This window comes from Coregonus clupeaformis, chromosome 1 (genome assembly GCF_020615455.1).
Source record: "Coregonus clupeaformis isolate EN_2021a chromosome 1, ASM2061545v1, whole genome shotgun sequence".
NCBI lineage: Eukaryota > Metazoa > Chordata > Actinopteri > Salmoniformes > Salmonidae > Coregonus > Coregonus clupeaformis.
The window spans coordinates 90,724,085-90,750,236 of NC_059192.1; the positions used below are offsets into that span (position 1 = coordinate 90,724,085).

General features: G+C 44.5%; 1 protein-coding gene across 2 annotated transcripts in view; it reads left to right on the top strand.

Annotated features, from left to right (window-relative positions):
• Positions 1 to 26,152, top strand: part of ppp2r2d (protein phosphatase 2, regulatory subunit B, delta) — a 40,684-nt gene that overhangs the window by 8,379 nt on the left and 6,153 nt on the right. For both annotated transcript variants that reach the window (XM_041893368.2, XM_041893364.2), the window contains exons 3-7: positions 8,782 to 8,879; positions 9,033 to 9,198; positions 9,400 to 9,512; positions 14,903 to 15,080; positions 15,680 to 15,844. In XM_041893368.2, coding sequence (XP_041749302.1) covers positions 8,782 to 8,879; positions 9,033 to 9,198; positions 9,400 to 9,512; positions 14,903 to 15,080; positions 15,680 to 15,844 — 720 coding nt within the window. The remainder of the gene's footprint in view (positions 1 to 8,781; positions 8,880 to 9,032; positions 9,199 to 9,399; positions 9,513 to 14,902; positions 15,081 to 15,679; positions 15,845 to 26,152) is intronic.

Here is a 26,152-nt window from a genome sequence, read left to right on the forward strand (position 1 = left end):
ATTAGGAAGGTGTCCTTAATGTTTTTTACACTCTGTGTAAATACAGTGCATTTGGAAAGTATTCAGACCCCTTGACTTTTTCCACATTTTGTTACTTTACAGCCTTATTCTAAAATGGATTAAATAAAATAAAAATCATCATCAATCTACACACAATACCCAATAATGACAAAGCGAAAATAGAGTTTTTAGACATTTTTGCAAATGTATAAAAAATTAAAAACAGATACTTTATTTACATAACTATTCAGACCGTGTGCTATGAGACTCGAAATTGAGCTCAGGTGCATCCTGTTTCCATTGATCATCCTTGAGATGTTTCTACAACTTGATTGGATTCCACCTGTGGTAAATTCAATTGATTGGACATGATTTGGAAAGGCACCCACCTGTCTATATAAGGTTCCACAGTTGACAGTGCATGTCAGAGCAAAAACCAAGCCATGAGGTCGAAGGAATTGTCCGTAGAGCTCCGAGACAGGATTGTGTCGAGGCACAGATCTGGGGAAGGGTACCAAAAGTATGAGGACACCTGCTCATTGAACATCTCATTCCAAAATCATGGGCATTAATATGGAGTTGGTCCCCCCCCCCCTTTGCTGCTATAAGTTTCCACTCTTCTGGGAAGGCTTTCCGCTAGATGTTGGAACATTGCTGGGCGGACCGTTCAGCCACAAGAGCATTAGTGAGGTTGGGCACTAATGTTGGGCGATTAGGCCTGGCTCGCAGTCGGCGTTCCAATTCATCCCAAAGGTGTTCGATGGGGTTGAGATCAGGGCTCTGTTGAGGCCAGTCTAGTTCTTCCACACCGATCTCGACCAAACATTTCTGTATGGACCTCGCTTTGTGCATGGGGGCATTGTCATGCTGAAACAGGAAAGGGCCTTCCCCAAACTGTTGCCGCAAAGTTGGAAGCACAGAATTGTCTAGAATGTCATTGTATGCTGTAGCGTTAAGATTTCCCTTCACTGGAACTAAGGGGCCTGAACCATGAAAAACAGCTCCAGACCATTATTCCTCCTCCACCAAACTTCATAGTTGGCACTATGCATTGGGGCAGGTAGCATTCTCTTGGCATCCGTCAAACCCAGATTAATCCGTCGGACTGCCAGATGGTGAAGTGTGATTCATCACTCCAGAGAACGCGTTTCCACTGCTCCAGAGTCCAATGGCGGCGAGCTTTACACCACTCCAGCCGGCGCTTGGCATTGCGCATTGTGATCTTAGGCTTGTGTTCGGCTGCTTGGCCATGGAAATCCATTTCACGAAGCTCCCGACAAACAGTTATTGTGCTGACGTTGCTTCCAGAAGCAGTTTGGAACTCTGTAGTGAATGTTGCAACCGAGGACAGACAATTTTTACGCGCTTCAGCACTGGGCGGTCCCATTCTGTGAGCTTGTGTGGCCTACCACTTCGTGGCTGAGCCGTTGTTGCGCCTAGACGTTTCCACTTCACAATAACAGCACTTACAGTTGACCGGGGCAGCTCTAGCAGGGCAGAAATTTGACGAACTGACTTGTAGGTGGCATCCTATGACGGTGCCACGTTGAAAGTCACTAAGCTCTTCAGTACGTGCCGTTCTACTGCCAATGTTTGTCTATGGTGATTGCATGGCTTTTTGCTCTATGTTATACACCTGTCAGTAACGGGTGTGGCTAAAATAGCCGAATCCACTCATTTGAAGGGGTGTCCACATAGTTTTGTACAGTCGTGGTCAAAAGTTATGATGGCAATTTGCATATACTCCAGAATGTTATGAAGAGTGATCAGATGAATTGCAATTAATTGCAAAGTCCCTCTTTGCCATGAAAATGAACTTAATTTCCACTGCATTTCAGCCCTGCCACAAAAGGACCAGCTGACATCATGTCAGTGATTCTCTCGTTAACACAGCTGAGAGTGTTGACGAGGACAAGGCTGGAGATCACTCTGTCATGCAGATTTGAGTTAGAATAACAGACTGGAAGCTTTAAAAGGAGGGTGGTGCTTGAAATCATTGTTCTTCCTCTGTTAACCATGGTTACCTGCAAGGAAACACGTGCCGTCATCATTGCTTTGCACAATAAGGGCTTCACAGGCAAGGATATTGCTGCTAGTAAGATTGCACCTAAATCAACCATTTATCGGATCATCAAGAACTTCAAGGAGAGAGGTTCAATTGTTGTGAAGAAGGCTTCAGGGCGCCCAAGAAAGTCCAGCAAGCGCCAGGACTGTCTCCTAAAGTTGATTCAGCTGCGGGATCGGGGCACCACCAGTGCAGAGCTTGCTCAGGAATGGCAGCAGGCAGATGTGAGTGCATCTGCACGCACAATGAGGTGAAGAATTTTGGAGGATGGCCTGGTGACAAGAAGGGCAGCAAGGAAGCCACTTCTCTCCAGGAAAAACACCAGGGACAGACTGATATTCTGCAAAAGGTACAGAGATTGGACTGCTGAGGACTGGGGTAAAGTCATTTTCTCTGATGAATCCCCTTTTCGATTGTTTGGGGCATCCGGGGAAAAAAAGCTTGTCTGGAGAAGACAAGGTGAGCGCTACCATCAGTCCTGTGTCATGCCAACAGTAAAGCATCCTGAGACCATTCATGTGTGGGGTTGCTTCTCAGCCAAGGGAGTGGGCTCACTCACAATTTTGCCTAAGAACACAGCCATGAATAAAGAATGGTACCAACACATCCTCCGAGAGCAACTTCTCCCAACCATCCAAGAACAGTTTGGTGACGAACAATGCCTTTTCCAGCATGATGGAGCACCTTGCCATAAGGCAAAAGTGATAACTAAGTGGCTCTGGGAAAAAACATCGACATTTTGGGTCCATGGCCAGGAAACTCCCCAGACCTTAATCCCATTGAGAACTTGTGGTCAATCCTCAAGAGGCGGGTGGACAAACAAAAACACACAAACTCCAAGCATTGATTATGCAAGAATGGGCTGCCATCAGTCAGGATGTGGCCCATTTAAGAATGATGGAGGCCACTGTGTTCTTGGGGACTTTCAATGCTGCAGACATTTTTTGGTACCCTTCCCCAGATCTGTGCCTCAACATAATCCTGTCTCGGAGTTCTACTGACATTCGACCTCGTGGCTTGGCTTTTGCTCTGACATGCACTGTCAAATGTGGGACCTTATATAGATTGGTGTGTGCCTTTCCAAATCATGTCCAATTAATTGAATTTACCACGTGGACTCCAATCAAGTTGTAGAAACATCTCAAGGATGATCTCAAGGATGAAACTGTTCGCTGCTCTGGCACCCCAATGGTGGAACAAGCTCCCTCACGACGCCAGGACAGCGGAGTCATTGACCACCTTCCAGAGACACTTGAAACCCTACCTCTTTAAGGAATACCTGGGATAGTATAAAAGTAATCCTTCTACCCCACCCCCACAAAAATAAAATAAAAAAGAATAATATATATATAAAACAAATGAAAATTAAAAATATACTCTAAAAAAATATATACATTGTAAAGTGGTTGTCCCACTGGCTATCATAAGGTGAATGCACCAATTTGTAAGTTACTCTGGATAAGAGCGTCTGCTAAATGATGTAAATGTAATGATCAATAGAAACAGGACGCTCCTGAGCTCAATTTCGAGTCTCATAGCAAAGGGTCTGAATACTTACATAAATAAGGTATTTCAGGTTTTTTTATTTCTAATACCTTTGCAAAAATTTCTAAACCTGTTTTCTCTTTGATTATGGGGTATTGTGTAGATTGCTGATAAATGTTATATTTAATCAATTTTAGAATAAGGCTGTAACATAACAAAATGTGGAAAAAGTCAAGGGGTGTGAATACTTTCCGAAGGCACTGTACATACATTTTTTTTTTTTAAGATCATCTTTGAGAACTAACAATCACCAATAAAAACTACAGTCAGAATCTACGATTTTTAAATGCCATTAATGTTTTTTTTTGGGGGGGGGAATCACTCGGATATTATAAGATCAGCATAAACCATGGCAAAATGTGTAGAATTGCAGGAAATTAGCTTTAAAAGAGCAAAATGTTGCCTCTGCGGCCAAGAGGAGGGCCTTAAATCTTTGGCAATGCACTTCAGAACATCAGATACAGCCTAGCTAGCCTACTTCTTCTATCAAGCATATTAAGGGTCTATCAGACGGAGACTAGCATGGCTCATGGTTGTTTTGTCTTGCCATGAGGCCTAGTCCCCCAGTGAGCTGCTAGTGTTGTTGCAGTGGGTTGTTTTGTCTTGCCATTAGTCCCCCAGTGAGCTGCTAGTGTTGTTACAGTGGGTTGTTTTGTCTTGCCATTAGTCCCCCAGTGAGCTGCTAGTGTTGCAGTGGGTTGTTTTGTCTTGCCATTAGTCCCCCAGTGAGCTGCTAGTGTTGCAGTGGGTTGTTTTGTCTTGCCATTAGTCCCCCAGTGAGCTGCTGGTGGTGTTGCAGTGGGTTGTTTTGTCTTGCCATTAGTCCCCCAGTGAGCTGCTAGTGGTGTTGCAGTGGGTTGTTTTGTCTTGCCATTAGTCCCCCAGTGAGCTGCTAGTGTTGCAGTGGGTTGTTTTGTCTTGCCATTAGTTCCCCAGTGAGCTGCTAGTGGTGTTACAGTGGGTTGTTTTGTCTTGCCATTAGTCCCCCAGTGAGCTGCTAGTGTTGCAGTGGGTTGTTTTGTCTTGCCATTAGTCCCCCAGTGAGCTGCTGGTGGTGTTGCAGTGGGTTGTTTTGTCTTGCCATTAGTCCCCCAGTGAGCTGCTAGTGGTGTTACAGTGGGTTGTTTTGTCTTGCCATTAGTCCCCCAGTGAGCTGCTGGTGTTGCAGTGGGTTGTTTTGTCTTGCCATTAGTCCCCCAGTGAGCTGCTAGTGTTGTTACAGTGGGTTGTTTTGTCTTGCCATTAGTCCCCCAGTGAGCTGCTAGTGGTGTTACAGTGGGTTGTTTTGTCTTGCCATTAGTCCCCCAGTGAGCTGCTGGTGTTGCAGTGGGTTGTTTTGTCTTGCCATTAGTCCCCCAGTGAGCTGCTAGTGTTGTTACAGTGGGTTGTTTTGTCTTGCCATTAGTCCCCCAGTGAGCTGGTGGTGTTACAGTGGGTTGTTTTGTCTTGCCATTAGTCCCCCAGTGAGCTGCTAGGGTTGCAGTGGGTTGTTTTGTCTTGCCATTAGTCCCCCAGTGAGCTGCTAGTGTTGCAGTGGGTTGTTTTGTCTTGCCATTAGTCCCCCAGTGAGCTGCTAGTGGTGTTGCAGTGGGTTGTTTTGTCTTGCCATTAGTCCCCCAGTGAGCTGCTAGTGTTGTTGCAGTGGGTTGTTTTGTCTTGCCATTAGTCCCCCAGTGAGCTGCTAGTGGTGTTACAGTGGGTTGTTTTGTCTTGCCATTAGTCCCCCAGTGAGCTGCTGGTGTTGTTGCAGTGGGTTGTTTTGTCTTGCAATTAGTCCCCAAGTGAGCTGCTAGTGGTGTTGCAGTGGGTTGTTTTGTCTTGCCATTAGTCCCCCAGTGAGCTGCTAGTGGTGTTACAGTGGGTTGTTTTGTCTTGCCATTAGTCCCCCAGTGAGCTGCGTATGGTGTTGCAGTGGGTTGTTTTGTCTTGCCATTAGTCCCCCAGTGAGCTGCTAGTGGTGTTGCAGTGGGTTGTTTTGTCTTGCCATTAGTCCCCCAGTGAGCTGCTAGTGGTGTTGCAGTGGGTTGTTTTGTCTTGCCATTAGTCCCCCAGTGAGCTGCTAGTGGTGTTGCAGTGGGTTGTTTTGTCTTGCCATTAGTCCCCCAGTGAGCTGCTAGTGGTGTTGCAGTGGGTTGTTTTGTCTTGCCATTAGTCCCCCAGTGAGCTGCTATGGTGTTGCAGTGGGTTGTTTTGTCTTGCCATTAGTCCCCCAGTGAGCTGCTAGTGGTGTTGCAGTGGGTTGTTTTGTCTTGCCATTAGTCCCCCAGTGAGCTGCTGGTGTTGCAGTGGGTTGTTTTGTCTTGCCATTAGTCCCCCAGTGAGCTGCTGGTGGTGTTGCAGTGGGTTGTTTTGTCTTGCCATTAGTCCCCCAGTGAGCTGCTAGTGGTGTTGCAGTGGGTTGTTTTGTCTTGCCATTAGTCCCCCAGTGAGCTGCTGGTGTTGCAGTGGGTTGTTTTGTCTTGCCATTAGTCCCCCAGTGAGCTGCTAGTGTTGTTGCAGTGGGTTGTTTTGTCTTGCCATTAGTCCCCCAGTGAGCTGCTAGTGTTGTTACAGTGGGTTGTTTTGTCTTGCCATTAGTCCCCCAGTGAGCTGCTGGTGTTGTTGCAGTGGGTTGTTTTGTCTTGCCATTAGTCCCCCAGTGAGCTGCTGGTGGTGTTGCAGTGGGTTGTTTTGTCTTGCCATTAGTCCCCCAGTGAGCTGCTAGTGGTGTTGCAGTGGGTTGTTTTGTCTTGCCATTAGTCCCCCAGTGAGCTGCTAGTGGTGTTACAGTGGGTTGTTTTGTCTTGCCATTAGTCCCCCAGTGAGATGCTGGTGGTGTTGCAGTGGGTTGTTTTGTCTTGCCATTAGTCCCCCAGTGAGCTGCTAGTGGTGTTGCAGTGGGTTGTTTTGTCTTGCCATTAGTCCCCCAGTGAGCTGCTAGTGGTGTTGCAGTGGGTTGTTTTGTCTTGCCATTAGTCCCCCAGTGAGCTGCTAGTGTTGCAGTGGGTTGTTTTGTCTTGCCATTAGTCCCCCAGTGAGCTGCTAGTGGTGTTGCAGTGGGTTGTTTTGTCTTGCCATTAGTCCCCCAGTGAGCTGCTAGTGTTGCAGTGGGTTGTTTTGTCTTGCCATTAGTCCCCCAGTGAGCTGCTAGTGGTGTTGCAGTGGGTTGTTTTGTCTTGCCATTAGTCCCCCAGTGAGCTGCTAGTGGTGTTACAGTGGGTTGTTTTGTCTTGCCATTAGTCCCCCAGTGAGCTGCTGGTGTTGTTGCAGTGGGTGGTTTTGTCTTGCCATTAGTCCCCCAGTGAGCTGCTAGTGTTGCAGTGGGTTGTTTTGTCTTGCCATTAGTCCCCCAGTGAGCTGCTGGTGGTGTTGCAGTGGGTTGTTTTGTCTTGCCATTAGTCCCCCAGTGAGCTGCTAGTGTTGCAGTGGGTTGTTTTGTCTTGCCATTAGTCCCCCAGTGAGCTGCTAGTGGTGTTGCAGTGGGTTGTTTTGTCTTGCCATTAGTCCCCCAGTGAGCTGCTAGTGTTGTTGCAGTGGGTTGTTTTGTCTTGCCATTAGTCCCCCAGTGAGCTGCTAGTGGTGTTGCAGTGGGTTGTTTTGTCTTGCCATTAGTCCCCCAGTGAGCTGCTGGTGTTGTTGCAGTGGGTGGTTTTGTCTTGCCATTAGTCCCCCAGTGAGCTGCTAGTGTTGCAGTGGGTTGTTTTGTCTTGCCATTAGTCCCCCAGTGAGCTGCTGGTGGTGTTGCAGCGGGTTGTTTTGTCTTGCCATTAGTCCCCCAGTGAGCTGCTAGGTGTTGCAGTGGGTTGTTTTGTCTTGCCATTAGTCCCCCAGTGAGCTGCTGGTGTGTTGCAGCGGGTTGTTTTGTCTTGCCATTAGTCCCCCAGTGAGCTGCTGGTGGTGTTGCAGCGGGTTGTTTTGTCTTGCCATTAGTCCCCCAGTGAGCTGCTAGTGTTGTTGCAGTGGGTTGTTTTGTCTTGCCATTAGTCCCCCAGTGAGCTGCTAGTGTTGCAGTGGGTTGTTTTGTCTTGCCATTAGTCCCCCAGTGAGCTGCTAGTGGTGTTGCAGTGGGTTGTTTTGTCTTGCCATTAGTCCCCCAGTGAGCTGCTAGTGGTGTTGCAGTGGGTTGTTTTGTCTTGCCATTAGTCCCCCAGTGAGCTGCTAGTGTTGCAGTGGGTTGTTTTGTCTTGCCATTAGTCCCCCAGTGAGCTGCTAGTGGTGTTGCAGTGGGTTGTTTTGTCTTGCCATTAGTCCCCCAGTGAGCTGCTAGTGTTGCAGTGGGTTGTTTTGTCTTGCCATTAGTCCCCCAGTGAGCTGCTGGTGGTGTTGCAGTGGGTTGTTTTGTCTTGCCATTAGTCCCCCAGTGAGCTGCTAGTGGTGTTGCAGTGGGTTGTTTTGTCTTGCCATTAGTCCCCCAGTGAGCTGCTAGTGTTGTTGCAGTGGGTTGTTTTGTCTTGCCATTAGTCCCCCAGTGAGCTGCTAGTGGTGTTGCAGTGGGTTGTTTTGTCTTGCCATTAGTCCCCCAGTGAGCTGCTAGTGGTGTTGCAGTGGGTTGTTTTGTCTTGCCATTAGTCCCCCAGTGAGCTGCTAGTGTTGCAGTGGGTTGTTTTGTCTTGCCATTAGTCCCCCAGTGAGCTGCTAGTGGTGTTGCAGTGGGTTGTTTTGTCTTGCCATTAGTCCCCCAGTGAGCTGCTAGTGTTGCAGTGGGTTGTTTTGTCTTGCCATTAGTCCCCCAGTGAGCTGCTAGTGGTGTTGCAGTGGGTTGTTTTGTCTTGCCATTAGTCCCCCAGTGAGCTGCTAGTGGTGTTGCAGTGGGTTGTTTTGTCTTGCCATTAGTCCCCCAGTGAGCTGCTAGTGGTGTTGCAGTGGGTTGTTTTGTCTTGCCATTAGTCCCCCAGTGAGCTGCTAGTGGTGTTGCAGTGGGTTGGACAGTACAGGATGACGTCTGACTGATGGGGTTCAGGCCTATACTGAGAGGGGAATGTCCATTAGGCCCCGCCCCTTATAATATGATTGAAAAGCCCACTGCTACATCAGACTGGTCATCAATGATACTGATCATGTTTATGTTTTGTGATCTAGACCTGACTGTGTGATTGTGTCTCTTTATTCTTGTTTAGTATTATTTTACATATGCAACAACGGCCTGCATAAAATGCTATGCAACTCATGACCTTGTTTGTTGTCTCTCTCAGCCGACATCATCTCAACGGTTGAGTTTAACTATTCTGGAGAACTACTAGCAACAGGAGACAAGGGAGGTCGAGTCGTCATATTCCAACGGGAACAAGAGGTCAGTTAACTATCAAATAGCCTTAAATCAACAGACAAAACAACGTTTTAAGACTAAAACACACCTTGAAAACAACATGAAGTCGGATTCGACTTAATGTAGCAAACAATATAGGCCTACTAATAATGAATGAATGGTTTTTGTTTATTTCAGAGTAAAAACCGCCCTCACTCCAGAGGAGAGTACAATGTGTACAGCACTTTCCAAAGCCATGAACCGGAGTTTGACTATTTGAAAAGTTTAGAAATCGAGGAGAAAATCAACAAAATAAGATGGTTACCCCAACAAAACGCTGCACACTCCCTGCTCTCAACAAACGGTAAGTCACAGGCTGGCTCTTTTCATATTTCTCATTCCATTAGGTCAGGGTGACGATGCTTCAGCACCACAGACATTCCAAAGAAATGCATATGTTGTGTGCACTGAATATTGAACTCTCTATAGTCTTTTTTACAGACTTGAAGGCCAAGGTGACTGTAAATCTGTGCTAACACTTGACATTTGCCATTTTCACCCACAGACAAAACCATCAAGCTATGGAAAATCAGTGAAAGGGACAAAAGAGCAGAGGGCTACAACTTGAAAGACGAGGATGGAAGACTGAGAGATCCTTTTAGAATCACATCATTACGGGTAATGTCTCCTCTCGTTCATCACCGTTTACTTGGTAATAGTTTTTGAATGATCCCGTTCCAGGGAAATCTAAACCACACAAAGTGTTTTGGAGTGAAAAACACATCGCACCGAATGACGGTCTGATATTCATCTGCCGTTCGTTAGGCACAGTGTGTTTTTAGGGGTTGTTAGCCGTGCCAAGTACTCTTGGCCGGCAAACGATACATTTACATTTACGTCATTTAGCAGACGCTCTTCTCCAGAGCGACTTACAGTTTGTGAGTGCATACATTATTTTTACATACTGGCCCCCCGTGGGAATCAAACCCACAACCCTGGCGTTGCAAACACCATGCTCTACCAACTGAGCTACATCCCTGCCGGTGCAGTGCCTTAGACCACTGCGCCACTCGGGAGACAAGTGGGAGACCAGTGTGTCTGTGCCTTTTTTAAACAGTGATTATGTCATCCCTTCTGATCCATCTCACGTATGATTGATTACCTGATTATATGATTGACATATGATTGATATTATTTGTTAGTACAAAATAGACATTTTAAAAGTATATAATATACAGTGCTTTCAGAAAGCACTCGCATCCCTTGATTCCTTCCACACCCCGCCGTGCCGCAGGCCGAACCCAACACGGACCAAACTGGGATCCCTTAGTTTAATACATATTTTATATACATATTTTAATAAATCGCTGCCACTGCTAAATTGTTGACGTCACACCCCATAAAATATGGAACATTAAATAATATTTCTGCCAAGGCTCACTTTCAAGATTCTAGAACACTCTACATTCACTTTTCCTCTGCCAACAAGACTGGTAATGAACAGCAACTCAGACAACCCCATAGTGATATAGATTACATTTACCTAGTCAACTCAGACAACCCCATAGTGATATCGTTTACATTTACCTGGTCAAATCAGACAACCCCATAGTAATATACAGTTGAAGTCGGAAGTTTACATACACTTAGGTTGGAGTCATTAACTCGATTTTCAACCACTCCACAAATTTCTTGTTAACAAACTATAGTTTTGGCAAGTCGGTTAGGACATCTACTTTGTGCATGACACAAGTCATTTTTCCAACAATTGTTTAAAGACAGATTATTTCACTTATAATTCACTGTATCACAATTCCAGTGAGTCAGAAGTTTACATACACTAAATTGACTGTGCCTTTAAACAGCTTAGACAATTCCAGAAAATTATGTCATGGCTTTAGAAGCTTCTGATAGGCTAATTGACATCATTTGAGTCAATTGGAGGTGTACCTGTGGATGTATTTCAAGGCCTACCTTCAAACTCAGTGCCTCTTTGCTTGACATCATGGGAAAATCAAAAGAAATCAGCCAAGACCTCAGAAAAAAAATTGTAGACCTCCACAAGTCTGGTTCATCCTTGGGAGCAATTTCCAAACGCCTGAAGGTACCACGTTCATCTGTACAAACAATAGTACGCAAGTATAAACACCACGGGACCATGCAGCCGTCATACCGCTCAGGAAGGAGACACGTTCTGTCTCCTAGAGATCCCAGAACAACAGCAAAGGACCTTGTGAAGATGCTGGAGGAAACAGGTACAAAAGTATCTATATCTACAGTAAAACAAGTCCTATATCGACATAACCTGAAAGGGCGCTCAGCAAGGAAGAAGCCACTGCTCCAAAACCACCATAAAAAAGCCAGACTACGGTTTGCAACTGCACATGGAGACAATGATCGTACTTTTTGGAGAAATGTCCTCTGGTCTGATTAAACAAAAATAGAACTGTTTGGCCATAATGACCATTGTTATGTTTGGAGGAAAAAGGGGGATGCTTGCAAGCCGAAGAACACCATCCCAACCGTGAAACACGGGGGTGGCAGCATCATGCTGTGGGGGTGCTTTGCTGCAGGAGGGACTGGTGCACTTCACAAAATAGATGGCATCATGAGGAAGGAAAATTATGTGGATATATTGAAGCAACATCTCAAGACATCAGTCAGGAAGTGAAAGCTTGGTCGCAAATGGGTCTTCCAAATGGACAATTACCCCAAGCATACTTCCAAAGTTGTGGCAAAATGGCTTAAGGACAACAAAGTCAAAGTATTGGAGTGGCCATCACAAAGCCCTGACCTCAATCCTATATACATTTGTGGGCAGAACTGAAAAAGCGTGTGCGAGCAAGGAGGCCTACAAACCTGACTCGGTTACACCAGCTCTTGTCAGGAGGAATGGGCCAAAATTCACCAACTTATTGTGGGAAGCTTGTGGAAGGCTACCCGAACCGTTTGACCCAAGTTAAACAATTTAAAGGCAATGCAACCAAATACTAATTGAGTGTATGTAAACTTCTGACCCACTGGGAATGTGGTGAAATAAATAAAAGCTGAAATAAATCATTCTCTCTACTATTATTCTGACATTTTCACATTCTTAAAATGAAGTGGTGATCCTAACTGACCTAAGACAGGGAATTTTTACTAGAATTAAATGTCAGGGATTGTGAAAAACTGAGTTTAAATGTATTTGGCAAAGGTGTATGTAAACTTCCGACTTCAACTGTAGTTTACGTTTACCTAGTCAACCTGCCATTGTGCGTTCTATGCAATAAATACATATTCCTCTGGAGGCGCATTCAAGTTGCGAGAAGCCACAGGGGGAGAAACATGCGGTCAATTTAAAATAAATAAATCTGCAATTGGGGGAATAACACTTTTGAAAGCAGTTTTGATGGCCTTTGTTTAAAAAGGGGGTCCCATCTCCCCATTGCTACTACATGTTAGGGCTGGGAATTGCCAGGGACCTCACGATACGATATTATCACCATACTTAGGTACCTGGTAAAATATGGGTTGAATAAAATCAAATAAAAAAAGATATGTAATTTGATTCAATACTGCGAGTTTATTGCGATTTGGTGTTCCAAACATACAGTATTGATCACGATACACTCAGTGTACAAAACATTAGGAACACCATCATAATATTGAGTTTCAACCTCTTTTGACCTCAGGACAGCCTCCATTTTTGGGGGGGCATGGATGACAAGGTGTCGAAAGCGTTCCACAGTGATGTTGGCCCATGTTGACTCCAATGCTTCCCACAGTTGTGTCAAGTTGGCTTGGATGTCCTTTGGGTGGTGGACCATTCTTGATACACACGGGAGACTGTTGAGCGTGAAAAACCCAGCAGCGTTGCAGTTCTTGACTCAAACCGGTGCGCCTGGTGCCTGCTACCATACCCCGTTCAAAAGCACTTTAATCTTTTGTTTTGCCCAGTCACCTTCTGAATGGCACACATACGCAATCCATGTCTCAATTGTCTCAAGGCTTAAAAATCCTTCTTTAATCCATCTCCTCCCCTTCATCTACACTGATTAAGTGGATTTAACAAGTGACATCAATAAGGGATCATAGCTTTCTCCTGGTTTCACCTGCTCAGTCTGTCATGGAAAGAGCAGGTGTTCCTCTGGTTTTGTCCACTCAGTCTGTTGCAGAGGGAAAAGAGAGTCGGTCATGGAAATAAAAGTGCTGAAAACATATTGGCTCACTATTTTTAAAAGAAGATTGAGAACAAGCAAAATCCAGTAGTTTTAGCGCAGGTACAGCCAACTAGCGCTAGCTAACGCTATCTAGCAAAAAAATGTGTGTGTGTGTGTATATATATATTATTTTTTACAAATATAGATTGAGTTAAAGTGGGGGAAAAAAAGTATTTAGTCAGCCCCCAATTGTGCAAGTTCTCCCACTTAAAAAGATGAGAGGCCTGTAATTTTCATCATAGGTACACGTCAACTATGACAGACAAATTGATATGTTTTTTTCTCCAGAATATCACATTGTAGGATTTTTTAATGAATTTATTTGCAAATTATGGTTGAAAATAAGTATTTGGTCACCTACAAACAAGCAAGATTTCTGGCTCTCACAGACCTGTAACTTCTTCTTTAAGAGGCTCCTCTGTCCTCCACTCGTTACCTGTATTAATGGCACCTGTTTGAACTTGTTATCAGTATAAAAGACACCTGTCCACAACCTCAAACAGTCACACTCCAAACTCCACTATGGCCAAGACCAAAGAGTTGTCAAAGGACACCAGAAACAAAATTGTAGACCTGCACCAGGCTGGGAAGACTGAATATGCAATAGGTAAGCAGCTTGGTTTGAAGAAATCAACTGTGGGAGCAATTATTAGGAAATGGAAGACATACAAGACCACTGATAATCTCCCTCGATCTGGGGCTCCACGCAAGATCTCACCCCGTGGGGTCAAAATGATCACAAGAACGGTGAGCAAAAATCCCAGAACCACACGGGGGGACCTAGTGAATGACCTGCAGAGAGCTGGGACCAAAGTAACAAAGCCTACCATCAGTAACACACTACGCCGCCAGGGACTCAAATCCTGCAGTGCCAGACCTGGCCCCCTGCTTAAGCCAGTACATGTCCAGGCCCGTCTGAAGTTTGCTAGAGTGCATTTGGATGATCCAGAAGAGGATTGGGAGAATGTCATATGGTCAGATGAAACCAAAATAGAACTTTTTGGTAAAAACTCAACTCGTCGTGTTTGGAGGAAAGAACACCATACCTACTGTGAAGCATGGGGGTGGAAACATCATGCTTTGGGGCTGTTTTTCTGCAAAAGGACCAGGACGACTGATCCGTGTAAAGGAAAGAATGGGGCCATGTATCATGAGATTTTGAGTGAAAACCTCCTTCCATCAGCAAGGGCATTGAAGATGAAACATGGCTGGGTCTTTCAGCATGACAATGATCCCAAACACACCGCCCGGGCAACGAAGGAGTGGCTTCGTAAGAAGCATTTCAAGGTCCTGGAGTGGCCTAGCCAGTCTCCAGATCTCAACCCTATAGAAAATCTTTGGAGGGAGTTGAAAGTCCGTGTTGCCCAGCGACAGCCCCAAAACATCACTGCTCTAGAGGAGATCTGCATGGAGGAATGGGCCAAAATACCAGCAACAGTGTGTGAAAACCTTGTGAAGACTTACAGAAAACGTTTGACCTGTGTCATTGCCAACAAAGGGTATATAACAAAGTATTGAGAAACTTTTGTTATTGACCAAATACTTATTTTCCACCATAATCTGCAAATAAATTCATTAAAAATCCTACAATGTGATTTTCTGGATTTTTTTCCTCATTTTGTCTGTCATAGTTGATGAAAATTACAGGCCTCTCTCATCTTTTTAAGTGGGAGAACATGCACAATTGGTGGCTGACTAAATACTTTTTTTCCCCACTGTAATATCGGCCAAAATAATAATGAGATATGTAACTAACTTTTTCCCCCCCGTCACTAATACATTTCTTTCTCAACTTCAAAAAAAATGAGTGAACTGCACAGTTTTAAAACGTAGTATATCTTCATAATAAAGTATGTTTTCTTCTAGGTGCCTGTGTTGCTGCCCATGGACCTGATGGTGGAGGCTAGCCCAAGGAGGATATTCGCTAACGCACACACATATCACATTAATTCCATTTCAGTAAATAGTGATCATGAAACGTACCTTTCAGCAGATGATCTTAGGGTAAACCTATGGCACTTAGAAATTACAGATAGAAGTTTTAGTATCCTTTTTAATCCGAAAAATACGGAAAATGTATTTTTTTTAAAACAATTTGAACATTTGTTTGTGCCTGCCAGCGTGCACACGTGTCTACCTGTGTGTATCTGTGAGTATGTCTACCTGTGTGTATCTGTGAGTATGTCTACCTGTGTGTATCTGTGAGTATGTCTACCTGTGTGTATCTGTGAGTATGTCTACCTGTGTGTATCTGTGAGTATGTCTACCTGTGTGTATCTGTGAGTATGTCTACCTGTGTGTATCTGTGAGTATGTCTACCTGTGTGTATCTGTGAGTATGTCTACCTGTGTGTATCTGTGAGTATGTCTACCTGTGTGTATCTGTGAGTATGTCTACCTGTGTGTATCTGTGAGTATGTCTACCTGTGTGTATCTGTGAGTATGTCTACCTGTGTGTATCTGTGAGTATGTCTACCTGTGTGTATCTGTGAGTATGTCTACCTGTGTGTATCTGTGAGTATGTCTACCTGTGTGTATCTGTGAGTATGTCTACCTGTGTGTATCTGTGAGTATGTCTACCTGTTTGTGTCTATGCCCATGTCTTGGTGCTCTTGTTCCTTGATCGTGCCCCCCCACCCCCCAGACATTGTAGACATTAAGCCTGCCAATATGGAGGAGCTGACAGAAGTCATCACTGCTGCAGAGTGCCACCCACACCAGTGTAATGTATTTGTATACAGCAGTAGCAAGGGGACCATCCGCCTCTGTGACACGCGAGCTGCGGCCCTCTGTGATAGGCAAAGCAAATGTAAGTCAATAATATTATTGGTTAACACTTTACATAGAATAATACACTGAACAGAAAAAATATCAACGCGACATTGCAACAATTTCAGATTTTACTGGGTTACAGTTCATATGAGGAAATAAGTCAATTGAAATAAATTCATTAGGCCCTAATCTATGGATTTCACATGACTGGGAATACAGATGTGCATCTGTTAGTCACATATACCTTTAATTAAAAGGTAGGGGTGTGGATCAGAAAACCAGTATCTGATGTGACCACCGTTTGCCTCATGCAGCGCAACATCTCCTTCACATAGAGTTGATCAGACTTGATTGAGGCCTGTGGAATGTTGTCCCACGCCTCTTCAATGGCTGTGCGAAGTTGCTGGATGTTGGCGGGAACTGGAACACGCTGTCATACACGTGGATACAGAGCATCCCAAACATGCTCAATGGGTGACATGTCTGGTGAGTATGCAGGCTATTGAAGAACTGGGACATTTTCAGCTTCCAGGAGTTGTGTACAGATCATTGCAACATGGGGCTGTGCATTATCATGCTGAAACATGAGGTGATGGCGGTGGATGAATGGCACGACAATGGACCTCAGGATCTTGTCACGGTATCTCTGTGCATTCAAATTGCCATCGACAAAATGCATTTGTGTTCGTTGTCCGTAGCTTATGCCTGCCTATACCATAACCCCACCGCCACCATGGGGCACTCTGTTCACAAAGTTGACATCAGCAAATCGCTCGCCCACACAACGCATTAAACGTGGTCTGCAGTTGTGAGGCCGGTTGGACGTACTGCCAAATTCTCAAAAAAACGACGGAGGTGGCTTATGGTAGAGAAATTAACATTAAATTATCTGGCAACAGCTCTGGTGGACAGTCCTGCAGTCAGCATGCCAATTGCACGCTCCCTCAAAAACTTGTGGGATTGTTGTGACAAAACTGCACATTTTAGAGTGGCCTTTTATTGTCCCCGACACAAGGTGCACCTGTGTAATGATCATGCTGTGTAATCTTGGCAAAGGAGAAATGCTCACTAACAGGGATGTAAACACATTTGTGTGAATGAAATATTTCTGTGATCTTTTATTTCAGCTCATGAAACATGGGACCAAGAATTTACATGTTGCGTTTATATTTTTGTTCAGTGTATATGCCATTTTTATCCATAGTGACTTACAGCCATGCATGTATACGAAGTAGTGAACTTCCATCCAGTTACTTGCAGGTGCGGGCAGGGTTCAAAAAGAAGGATGGACACTGAATGCTCCTGTCGTTTTTATTGAGTGCAATAAATCTGGGATCTCTCCACAATGTATTGGTATCTACAGTATCTTCAACATTATTATTATTATTATAGCCCTGATAAGAGAGGAGCATCAGTGGTGCACTTGCTTGTGTTCTGGGTCACATACAGTGCATTCGGAAAGTATTCAGACCCCTTGACTTTTCCCCCAAAAAAAATTACATTACAGCCTTATTCTAAAATTGATTCAATTTGTTTTTTCCTCATCAATCTACACACAATACCCCATAATGACAAGCAAAAAACAGATTTTTAGAAATGTTGGCAAATTGTATAAGATAAATGGAAATATCACATTTACATAAGTATTTAGACCCTTTACTCAGTACTTTGTTGAAGCACCTTTGGCAGCGATTACAGCCTTGAGTCTTCTTGGGTAGGACGCTCCAAACTTGGCACACCTGTATTTGGGGAGTTTCTCCCATTCTTCTCTGCAGATCCTTTTAAGCTCTGTCGGGTTGCACAGCTATTTTCAGGTCTCTCCAGAGATGTTAGATTGGGTTCAAGTCCGGGCTCTGGTTGGGCCACTCAAGGACATTCAGAGACTTGTCGCGAAGCCACTCCTGCGTTGTCTTAGCTGTGTGCTTAGGGTCGTTGTCCTGCTGGAAGGTGAACCTTCGCCCCAGTCTGAGATCCTGACTAGTCTCCCAGTCCCTGCCGCTGAAAAACATCCCCACAGCATGATGCTGCCACCACCATGCTTCACCATAGGGATGGAGCCAGGTTTCCTCCAGACGTGATACTTGGCATTCAGACCAAAGAGTTTAATATTGGTTTCATCAGACCAGAGAATGTTGTTTCTCATGGTTTGAGAGTCTTTAGGTGCCTTTTGGCAAACTCCAAGCAGGCTGTCATGTGCCAGTTACTTCCATCTGGCCACTCTACCATGAAGGCCTGATTGGTGGAGCGCTGCAAAGATGGTTGTCCTTCTGGAAGGTTCTCCCATCTCCACATAGGAACTCTGGAGCTCTGTCAGTGACCATTGGGTTCTTGGTCACCTCCCTGACCAAGGCCCTTCTCCCCCGATTGCTCAGTTTGGCCGGGCGGCCAGCTCTAGGAAGAGTCTTGGTATTTCCAAACTTCTTCCATTTAAGAATGATGGAGGCCACTGTGTTCTTGGGGACCTTCAATGCTGCAGAAATGTTTAGGTACCCTTCCCCAGATCTGTGCCTCAACTCAAACCTGCCTAGAGTCTCATACGGTGATGGAAAAAGTGCTCAATTGTCATACTTGAGTAAAAGTAAAGATACCTTAATAGAAAACGACTCAAGTAAAAGTGAAAGTCACCCAGTAAAATACTACTTGAGAAAAAGTCTAAAAATATTTGGTTTTAAATATACTTAAGTATCAAAAGTAAATGGAATTGCTAAAATGTACTTAAGTATCAAAAGTAAAAGTCTAACTCATTTCAAATTCCTTATATTAAGCAAAACAGATGGCACAATTTTCTTGTATATTTTTTTTATTGACAGATAGCCGGGGGCACACTCAAACACTCAGACATAATTTACAGACAAAGCATTTGTGTTTAGTGAGTCCGCCAGATCAGATGCAGTAGGGAATCTAGTGAAGTAAAAGTAAAAGTTCCCAAAAATATAAATAGTAAGATATCCCAAAAAAACGACCTAAGTAGTACTTTAAAGTATTTTTACTTAAGTACTTTACACCACTGGTCTCATAGCAAAAGGTCTGAATACTTATGTAAATAAGGTATTTCTGTTTATTTTTAATACATTTTCTAATATTTCTAAAACCTGTTTTTGCTTTGTCATTTTGGGTTACTGTGTGTAGATTGATGAGGAAAATTTTTTTATTTAATCAATTTTAGAATAAGGTAACAAAATGGAAAAAGTCAAGGGGTCTGAATACTTTCCGAATGCACTGTGTATAGCTGAAGAACGCTAAACTGTTCTCTTATATCGAGGCAGAGTTGAGTTTTGAAAACTGGTCGCTGGATTTGCTATTCTTGTAAAAATTGCAATTCTGAAAAGGTTTACTTGTATCTATGCTTGTCCTGTACAACTGCGGCCCTTCCGCAGGGTGCTGAAATTCATACTTTTAATAAAAACTTGTAGCGAATACAACCTCCGACTGTTTCCTCATTACTACGTCAACTGAGATTAAATTGGGTCCGTGCTATCCGGCATCCTTGGGACATCCATACCCCATTTTGAAGTTGAAATTTTAAATGGTTAAGGTAAGGCTTAGGGTTTAGGGTATGGACGTCCCAAGGATAGGAGATAGCACGGACCCAATTGAAAACTCAGCTTATGTAGTAAGAGCAATGAGGGAAAAGTCGGTGGTTGTATTCGCTAAAAGTATGAATTTCAGCACCCTGCGGAAGGGCCACAGTTGTACAGGACAAGCATAGGTACAGCTAATCGTTTTGCCAAATTGCCATTTTTACAAGAATCGACTGATGGTGGCTCAATGTTGTTGCTAGCAAATCCCGCGACCAGTTATCAAAACTCAACTCCGCCTCGATATGAAAGCACGGAGTTGAGCGTTCCTCGACTAAAGTCAGATCATGTGTTTTCACATACAAGCTGTTTTACTCTGTTGTCACAATAGTCTCCCTCTGTTTAATGTCAGCAGGTGATGATGATGTAACAAACAGAATGATGTAATCCGTCTAGTGCCCTCTCAGCTCTTCGGGATAGTGGGGACAACTGTCAAGGAATATAGGCTTTGTTTCGGCTGATAGAGCTTTCATCGTTTTAGTTATAGACTAGGGTTGTATCATGCGTTATGATGCAGTTACAATGAGTTGTAAGACTTGTCATAAGCATGAATGATTCCTCTATAACGTCTTTATTAATTATCACGTAATGAGCCTTCAGTTGAACGACAGTGGGGCTCATACATGGTTATATAACAAGTTATAAAGCATTAGACCTGCAGGCTTCAGGGAAAGTGTAACCTGTCTTCTAGGAGATGGATGTAGGCCTGTTTTTGATGCTCGTGTCGTTCCTGTATGGCTTTAGGGAAAGTGTAACCTGTCTTCTAGGAGATGGATGTAGGCCTGTTTTTGATGCTCGTGTCGTTCCTGTATGGCTTTAGGGAAAGTGTAACCTGTCTTCTAGGAGATGGATGTAGGCCTGTTTTTGATGCTCGTGTCGTTCCTGTATGGCTTCAGGTAAAGTGTAACCTGTCTTCTAGGAGATGGATGTAGGCCTGTTTTTGATGCTCGTGTCGTTCCTGTATGGCTTTAGGGAAAGTGTAACCTGTCTTCTAGGAGATAGATGTAGGCCTGTTTTTGATGCTCGTGTCGTCCTGTATGGCTTTAGGGAAAGTGTAACCTGTCTTCTAGGGAGATGGATGTAGGCCTGTTTTTGATGCTCGTGTCGTTCCTGTATGACTTTAGGTAAAGTGTAACCTGTCTTCTAGGAGATGGATGTAGGCCTGTTTTTGATGATCGTGTCGTTCCTGTATGGCTTTAGGGAAAGTGTAACCTGTCTTCTAGGAGATAGATGTAGGCCTGTTTTTGATGCTCGTGTCGTCCTGTATGGCTTTAGGGAAAGTGTAACCTGTCTTCTAGGAGATAGATGTAGGCCTGTTTTTGATGCTCGTGTCGTCCTGTATGGCTTTAGGGAAAGTGTAACCTGTCTTCTAGGAGATGGATGTAGGCCTGTTTTTGATGCTCGTGTCGTTCCTGTATGGCTTTAGGTAAAGTGTAACCTGTCTTCTAGGAAATGGATGTAGGCCTGTTTTTGATGCTCGTGTCGTCCTGTATGGCTTTAGGGAAAGTGTAACCTGTCTTCTAGGAGATAGATGTAGGCCTGTTTTTGATGCTCGTGTCGTTCCTGTATGGCTTTAGGGAAAGTGTAACCTGTCTTCTAGGAGATGGATGTAGGCCTGTTTTTGATGCTCGTGTCGTCCTGTATGGCTTTAGGTAAAGTGTAACCTGTCTTCTAGGAGATAGATGTAGGCCTGTTTTTGATGCTCGTGTCGTTCCTGTATGGCTTTAGGGAAAGTGTAACCTGTCTTCTAGGAGATGGATGTAGGCCTGTTTTTGATGCTTGTGTCGTTCCTGTATGGCTTTAGGGAAAGTGTAACCTGTCTTCTAGGAGATGGATGTAGGCCTGTTTTTGATGCTCGTGTCGTTCCTGTATGGCTTTAGGGAAAGTGTAACCTGTCTTCTAGGAGATGGATGTAGGCCTGTTTTTGATGCTTGTGTCGTTCCTGTATGGCTTCAGGTAAAGTGTAACCTGTCTTCTAGGAGATAGATGTAGGCCTGTTTTTGATGCTCGTGTCGTTCCTGTATGGCTTTAGGGAAAGTGTAACCTGTCTTCTAGGAGATAGATGTAGGCCTGTTTTTGATGCTCGTGTCGTCCTGTATGGCTTTAGGGAAAGTGTAACCTGTCTTCTAGGAGATGGATGTAGGCCTGTTTTTGATGCTCGTGTCGTTCCTGTATGACTTTAGGTAAAGTGTAACCTGTCTTCTAGGAGATGGATGTAGGCCTGTTTTTGATGCTCGTGTCGTCCTGTATGGCTTTAGGGAAAGTGTAACATGTCTTCTAGGAGATGGATGTAGGCCTGTTTTTGATGCTCGTGTCGTTCCTGTATGGCTTTAGGGAAAGTGTAACCTGTCTTCTAGGAGATAGATGTAGGCCTGTTTTTGATGCTCGTGTCGTTCCTGTATGGCTTTAGGGAAAGTGTAACCTGTCTTCTAGGAGATAGATGTAGGCCTGTTTTTGATGCTCGTGTCGTCCTGTATGGCTTTAGGGAAAGTGTAACCTGTCTTCTAGGAGATAGATGTAGGCCTGTTTTTGATGCTCGTGTCGTCCTGTATGGCTTTAGGGAAAGTGTAACCTGTCTTCTAGGAGATGGATGTAGGCCTGTTTTTGATGCTCGTGTCGTTCCTGTATGGCTTTAGGTAAAGTGTAACCTGTCTTCTAGGAAATGGATGTAGGCCTGTTTTTGATGCTCGTGTCGTCCTGTATGGCTTTAGGGAAAGTGTAACCTGTCTTCTAGGAGATAGATGTAGGCCTGTTTTTGATGCTCGTGTCGTTCCTGTATGGCTTTAGGGAAAGTGTAACCTGTCTTCTAGGAGATGGATGTAGGCCTGTTTTTGATGCTCGTGTCGTCCTGTATGGCTTTAGGTAAAGTGTAACCTGTCTTCTAGGAGATAGATGTAGGCCTGTTTTTGATGCTCGTGTCGTTCCTGTATGGCTTTAGGGAAAGTGTAACCTGTCTTCTAGGAGATAGATGTAGGCCTGTTTTTGATGCTCGTGTCGTCCTGTATGGCTTTAGGGAAAGTGTAACCTGTCTTCTAGGAGATGGATGTAGGCCTGTTTTTGATGCTCGTGTCGTTCCTGTATGGCTTTAGGGAAAGTGTAACCTGTCTTCTAGGAGATGGATGTAGGCCTGTTTTTGATGCTCGTGTCGTCCTGTATGGCTTTAGGGAAAGTGTAACCTGTCTTCTAGGAGATGGATGTAGGCCTGTTTTTGATGCTCGTGTCGTCCTGTATGGCTTTAGGGAAAGTGTAACCTGTCTTCTAGGAGATAGATGTAGGCCTGTTTTTGATGCTCGTGTCGTCCTGTATGGCTTTAGGGAAAGTGTAACCTGTCTTCTAGGAGATAGATGTAGGCCTGTTTTTGATGCTCGTGTCGTCCTGTATGGCTTTAGGGAAAGTGTAACCTGTCTTCTAGGAGATAGATGTAGGCCTGTTTTTGATGCTCGTGTCGTCCTGTATGGCTTTAGGGAAAGTGTAACCTGTCTTCTAGGAGATAGATGTAGGCCTGTTTTTGATGCTCGTGTCGTTCCTGTATGGCTTTAGGGAAAGTGTAACCTGTCTTCTAGGAGATGGATGTAGGCCTGTTTTTGATGCTCGTGTCGTTCCTGTATGGCTTTAGGTAAAGTGTAACCTGTCTTCTAGGAGATCGATGTAGGCCTGTTTTTGATGCTCGTGTCGTCCTGTATGGCTTTAGGTAAAGTGTAACCTGTCTTCTAGGAGATAGATGTAGGCCTGTTTTTGATGCTCGTGTCGTCCTGTATGGCTTTAGGTAAAGTGTAACCTGTCTTCTAGGAGATAGTTGTAGGCCTGTTTTTGATGCTCGTGTCGTCCTGTATGGCTTTAGGGAAAGTGTAACCTGTCTTCTAGGAGATGGATGTAGGCCTGTTTTTGATGCTCGTGTCGTCCTGTATGGCTTTAGGGAAAGTGTAACCTGTCTTCTAGGAGATCGATGTAGGCCTGTTTTTGATGCTCGTGTCGTCCTGTATGGCTTTAGGGAAAGTGTAACCTGTCTTCTAGGAGATAGATGTAGGCCTGTTTTTGATGCTCGTGTCGTCCTGTATGGCTTTAGGGAAAGTGTAACCTGTCTTCTAGGAGATAGATGTAGGCCTGTTTTTGATGCTCGTGTCGTCCTGTATGGCTTTAGGGAAAGTGTAACCTGTCTTCTAGGAGATAGATGTAGGCCTGTTTTTGATGCTCGTGTCGTCCTGTATGGCTTTAGGGAAAGTGTAACCTGTCTTCTAGGAGATAGATGTAGGCCTGTTTTTGATGCTCGTGTCGTCCTGTATGGCTTTAGGGAAAGTGTAACCTGTCTTCTAGGAGATAGATGTAGGCCTGTTTTTGATGCTCGTGTCGTTCCTGTATGGCTTTAGGGAAAGTGTAACCTGTCTTCTAGGAGATGGATGTAGGCCTGTTTTTGATGCTCGTGTCGTTCCTGTATGGCTTTAGGTAAAGTGTAACCTGTCTTCTAGGAGATCGATGTAGGCCTGTTTTTGATGCTCGTGTCGTCCTGTATGGCTTTAGGTAAAGTGTAACCTGTCTTCTAGGAGATCGATGTAGGCCTGTTTTTGATGCTCGTGTCGTCCTGTATGGCTTTAGGGAAAGTGTAACCTGTCTTCTAGGAGATAGATGTAGGCCTGTTTTTGATGCTCGTGTTGTCCTGTATGGCTTTAGGGAAAGTGTAACCTGTCTTCTAGGAGATAGATATAGGCCTGTTTTTGATGCTCGTGTCGTCCTGTATGGCTTTAGGGAAAGTGTAACCTGTCTTCTAGGAAATGGATGTAGGCCTGTTTTTGATGCTCGTGTCGTCCTGTATGGCTTTAGGGAAAGTGTAACCTGTCTTCTAGGAGATAGATGTAGGCCTGTTTTTGATGCTCGTGTCGTCCTGTATGGCTTTAGGGAAAGTGTAACCTGTCTTCTAGGAGATAGATGTAGGCCTGTTTTTGATGCTCGTGTCGTCCTGTATGGCTTTAGGGAAAGTGTAACCTGTCTTCTAGGAGATAGATGTAGGCCTGTTTTTGATGCTCGTGTCGTTCCTGTATGGCTTTAGGGAAAGTGTAACCTGTCTTCTAGGAGATAGATGTAGGCCTGTTTTTGATGCTCGTGTCGTTCCTGTATGGCTTTAGGGAAAGTGTAACCTGTCTTCTAGGAGATGGATGTAGGCCTGTTTTTGATGCTCGTGTCGTTCCTGTATGGCTTTAGGTAAAGTGTAACCTGTCTTCTAGGAGATCGATGTAGGCCTGTTTTTGATGCTCGTGTCGTCCTGTATGGCTTTAGGTAAAGTGTAACCTGTCTTCTAGGAGATCGATGTAGGCCTGTTTTTGATGCTCGTGTCGTCCTGTATGGCTTTAGGTAAAGTGTAACCTGTCTTCTAGGAGATAGATGTAGGCCTGTTTTTGATGCTCGTGTCGTCCTGTATGGCTTTAGGGAAAGTGTAACCTGTCTTCTAGGGAGATAGATGTAGGCCTGTTTTTGATGCTCGTGTCGTCCTGTATGGCTTTAGGGAAAGTGTAACCTGTCTTCTAGGAAATGGATGTAGGCCTGTTTTTGATGCTCGTGTCGTCCTGTATGGCTTTAGGGAAAGTGTAACCTGTCTTCTAGGAGATCGATGTAGGCCTGTTTTTGATGCTCGTGTCGTCCTGTATGGCTTTAGGGAAAGTGTAACCTGTCTTCTAGGAGATAGATGTAGGCCTGTTTTTGATGCTCGTGTCATCCTGTATGGCTTTAGGGAAAGTGTAACCTGTCTTCTAGGAGATAGATGTAGGCCTGTTTTTGATGCTCGTGTCGTCCTGTATGGCTTTAGGGAAAGTGTAACCTGTCTTCTAGGAGATAGATGTAGGCCTGTTTTTGATGCTCGTGTCGTCCTGTATGGCTTTAGGGAAAGTGTAACCTGTCTTCTAGGAGATAGATGTAGGCCTGTTTTTGATGCTCGTGTCGTCCGGTATGGCTTTAGGGAAAGTGTAACCTGTCTTCTAGGAGATAGATGTAGGCCTGTTTTTGATGCTCGTGTCGTTCCTGTATGGCTTTAGGGAAAGTGTAACCTGTCTTCTAGGAGATGGATGTAGGCCTGTTTTTGATGCTCGTGTCGTTCCTGTATGGCTTTAGGTAAAGTGTAACCTGTCTTCTAGGAGATCGATGTAGGCCTGTTTTTGATGCTCGTGTCGTCCTGTATGGCTTTAGGTAAAGTGTAACCTGTCTTCTAGGAGATCGATGTAGGCCTGTTTTTGATGCTCGTGTCGTCCTGTATGGCTTTAGGGAAAGTGTAACCTGTCTTCTAGGAGATAGATGTAGGCCTGTTTTTGATGCTCGTGTCGTCCTGTATGGCTTTAGGGAAAGTGTAACCTGTCTTCTAGGAGATAGATGTAGGCCTGTTTTTGATGCTCGTGTCGTCCTGTATGGCTTTAGGGAAAGTGTAACCTGTCTTCTAGGAAATGGATGTAGGCCTGTTTTTGATGCTCGTGTCGTCCTGTATGGCTTTAGGGAAAGTGTAACCTGTCTTCTAGGAGATAGATGTAGGCCTGTTTTTGATGCTCGTGTCGTCCTGTATGGCTTTAGGGAAAGTGTAACCTGTCTTCTAGGAGATAGATGTAGGCCTGTTTTTGATGCTCGTGTCGTCCTGTATGGCTTTAGGGAAAGTGTAACCTGTCTTCTAGGAGATAGATGTAGGCCTGTTTTTGATGCTCGTGTCGTCCTGTATGGCTTTAGGGAAAGTGTAACCTGTCTTCTAGGAGATAGATGTAGGCCTGTTTTTGATGCTCGTGTCGTTCCTGTAT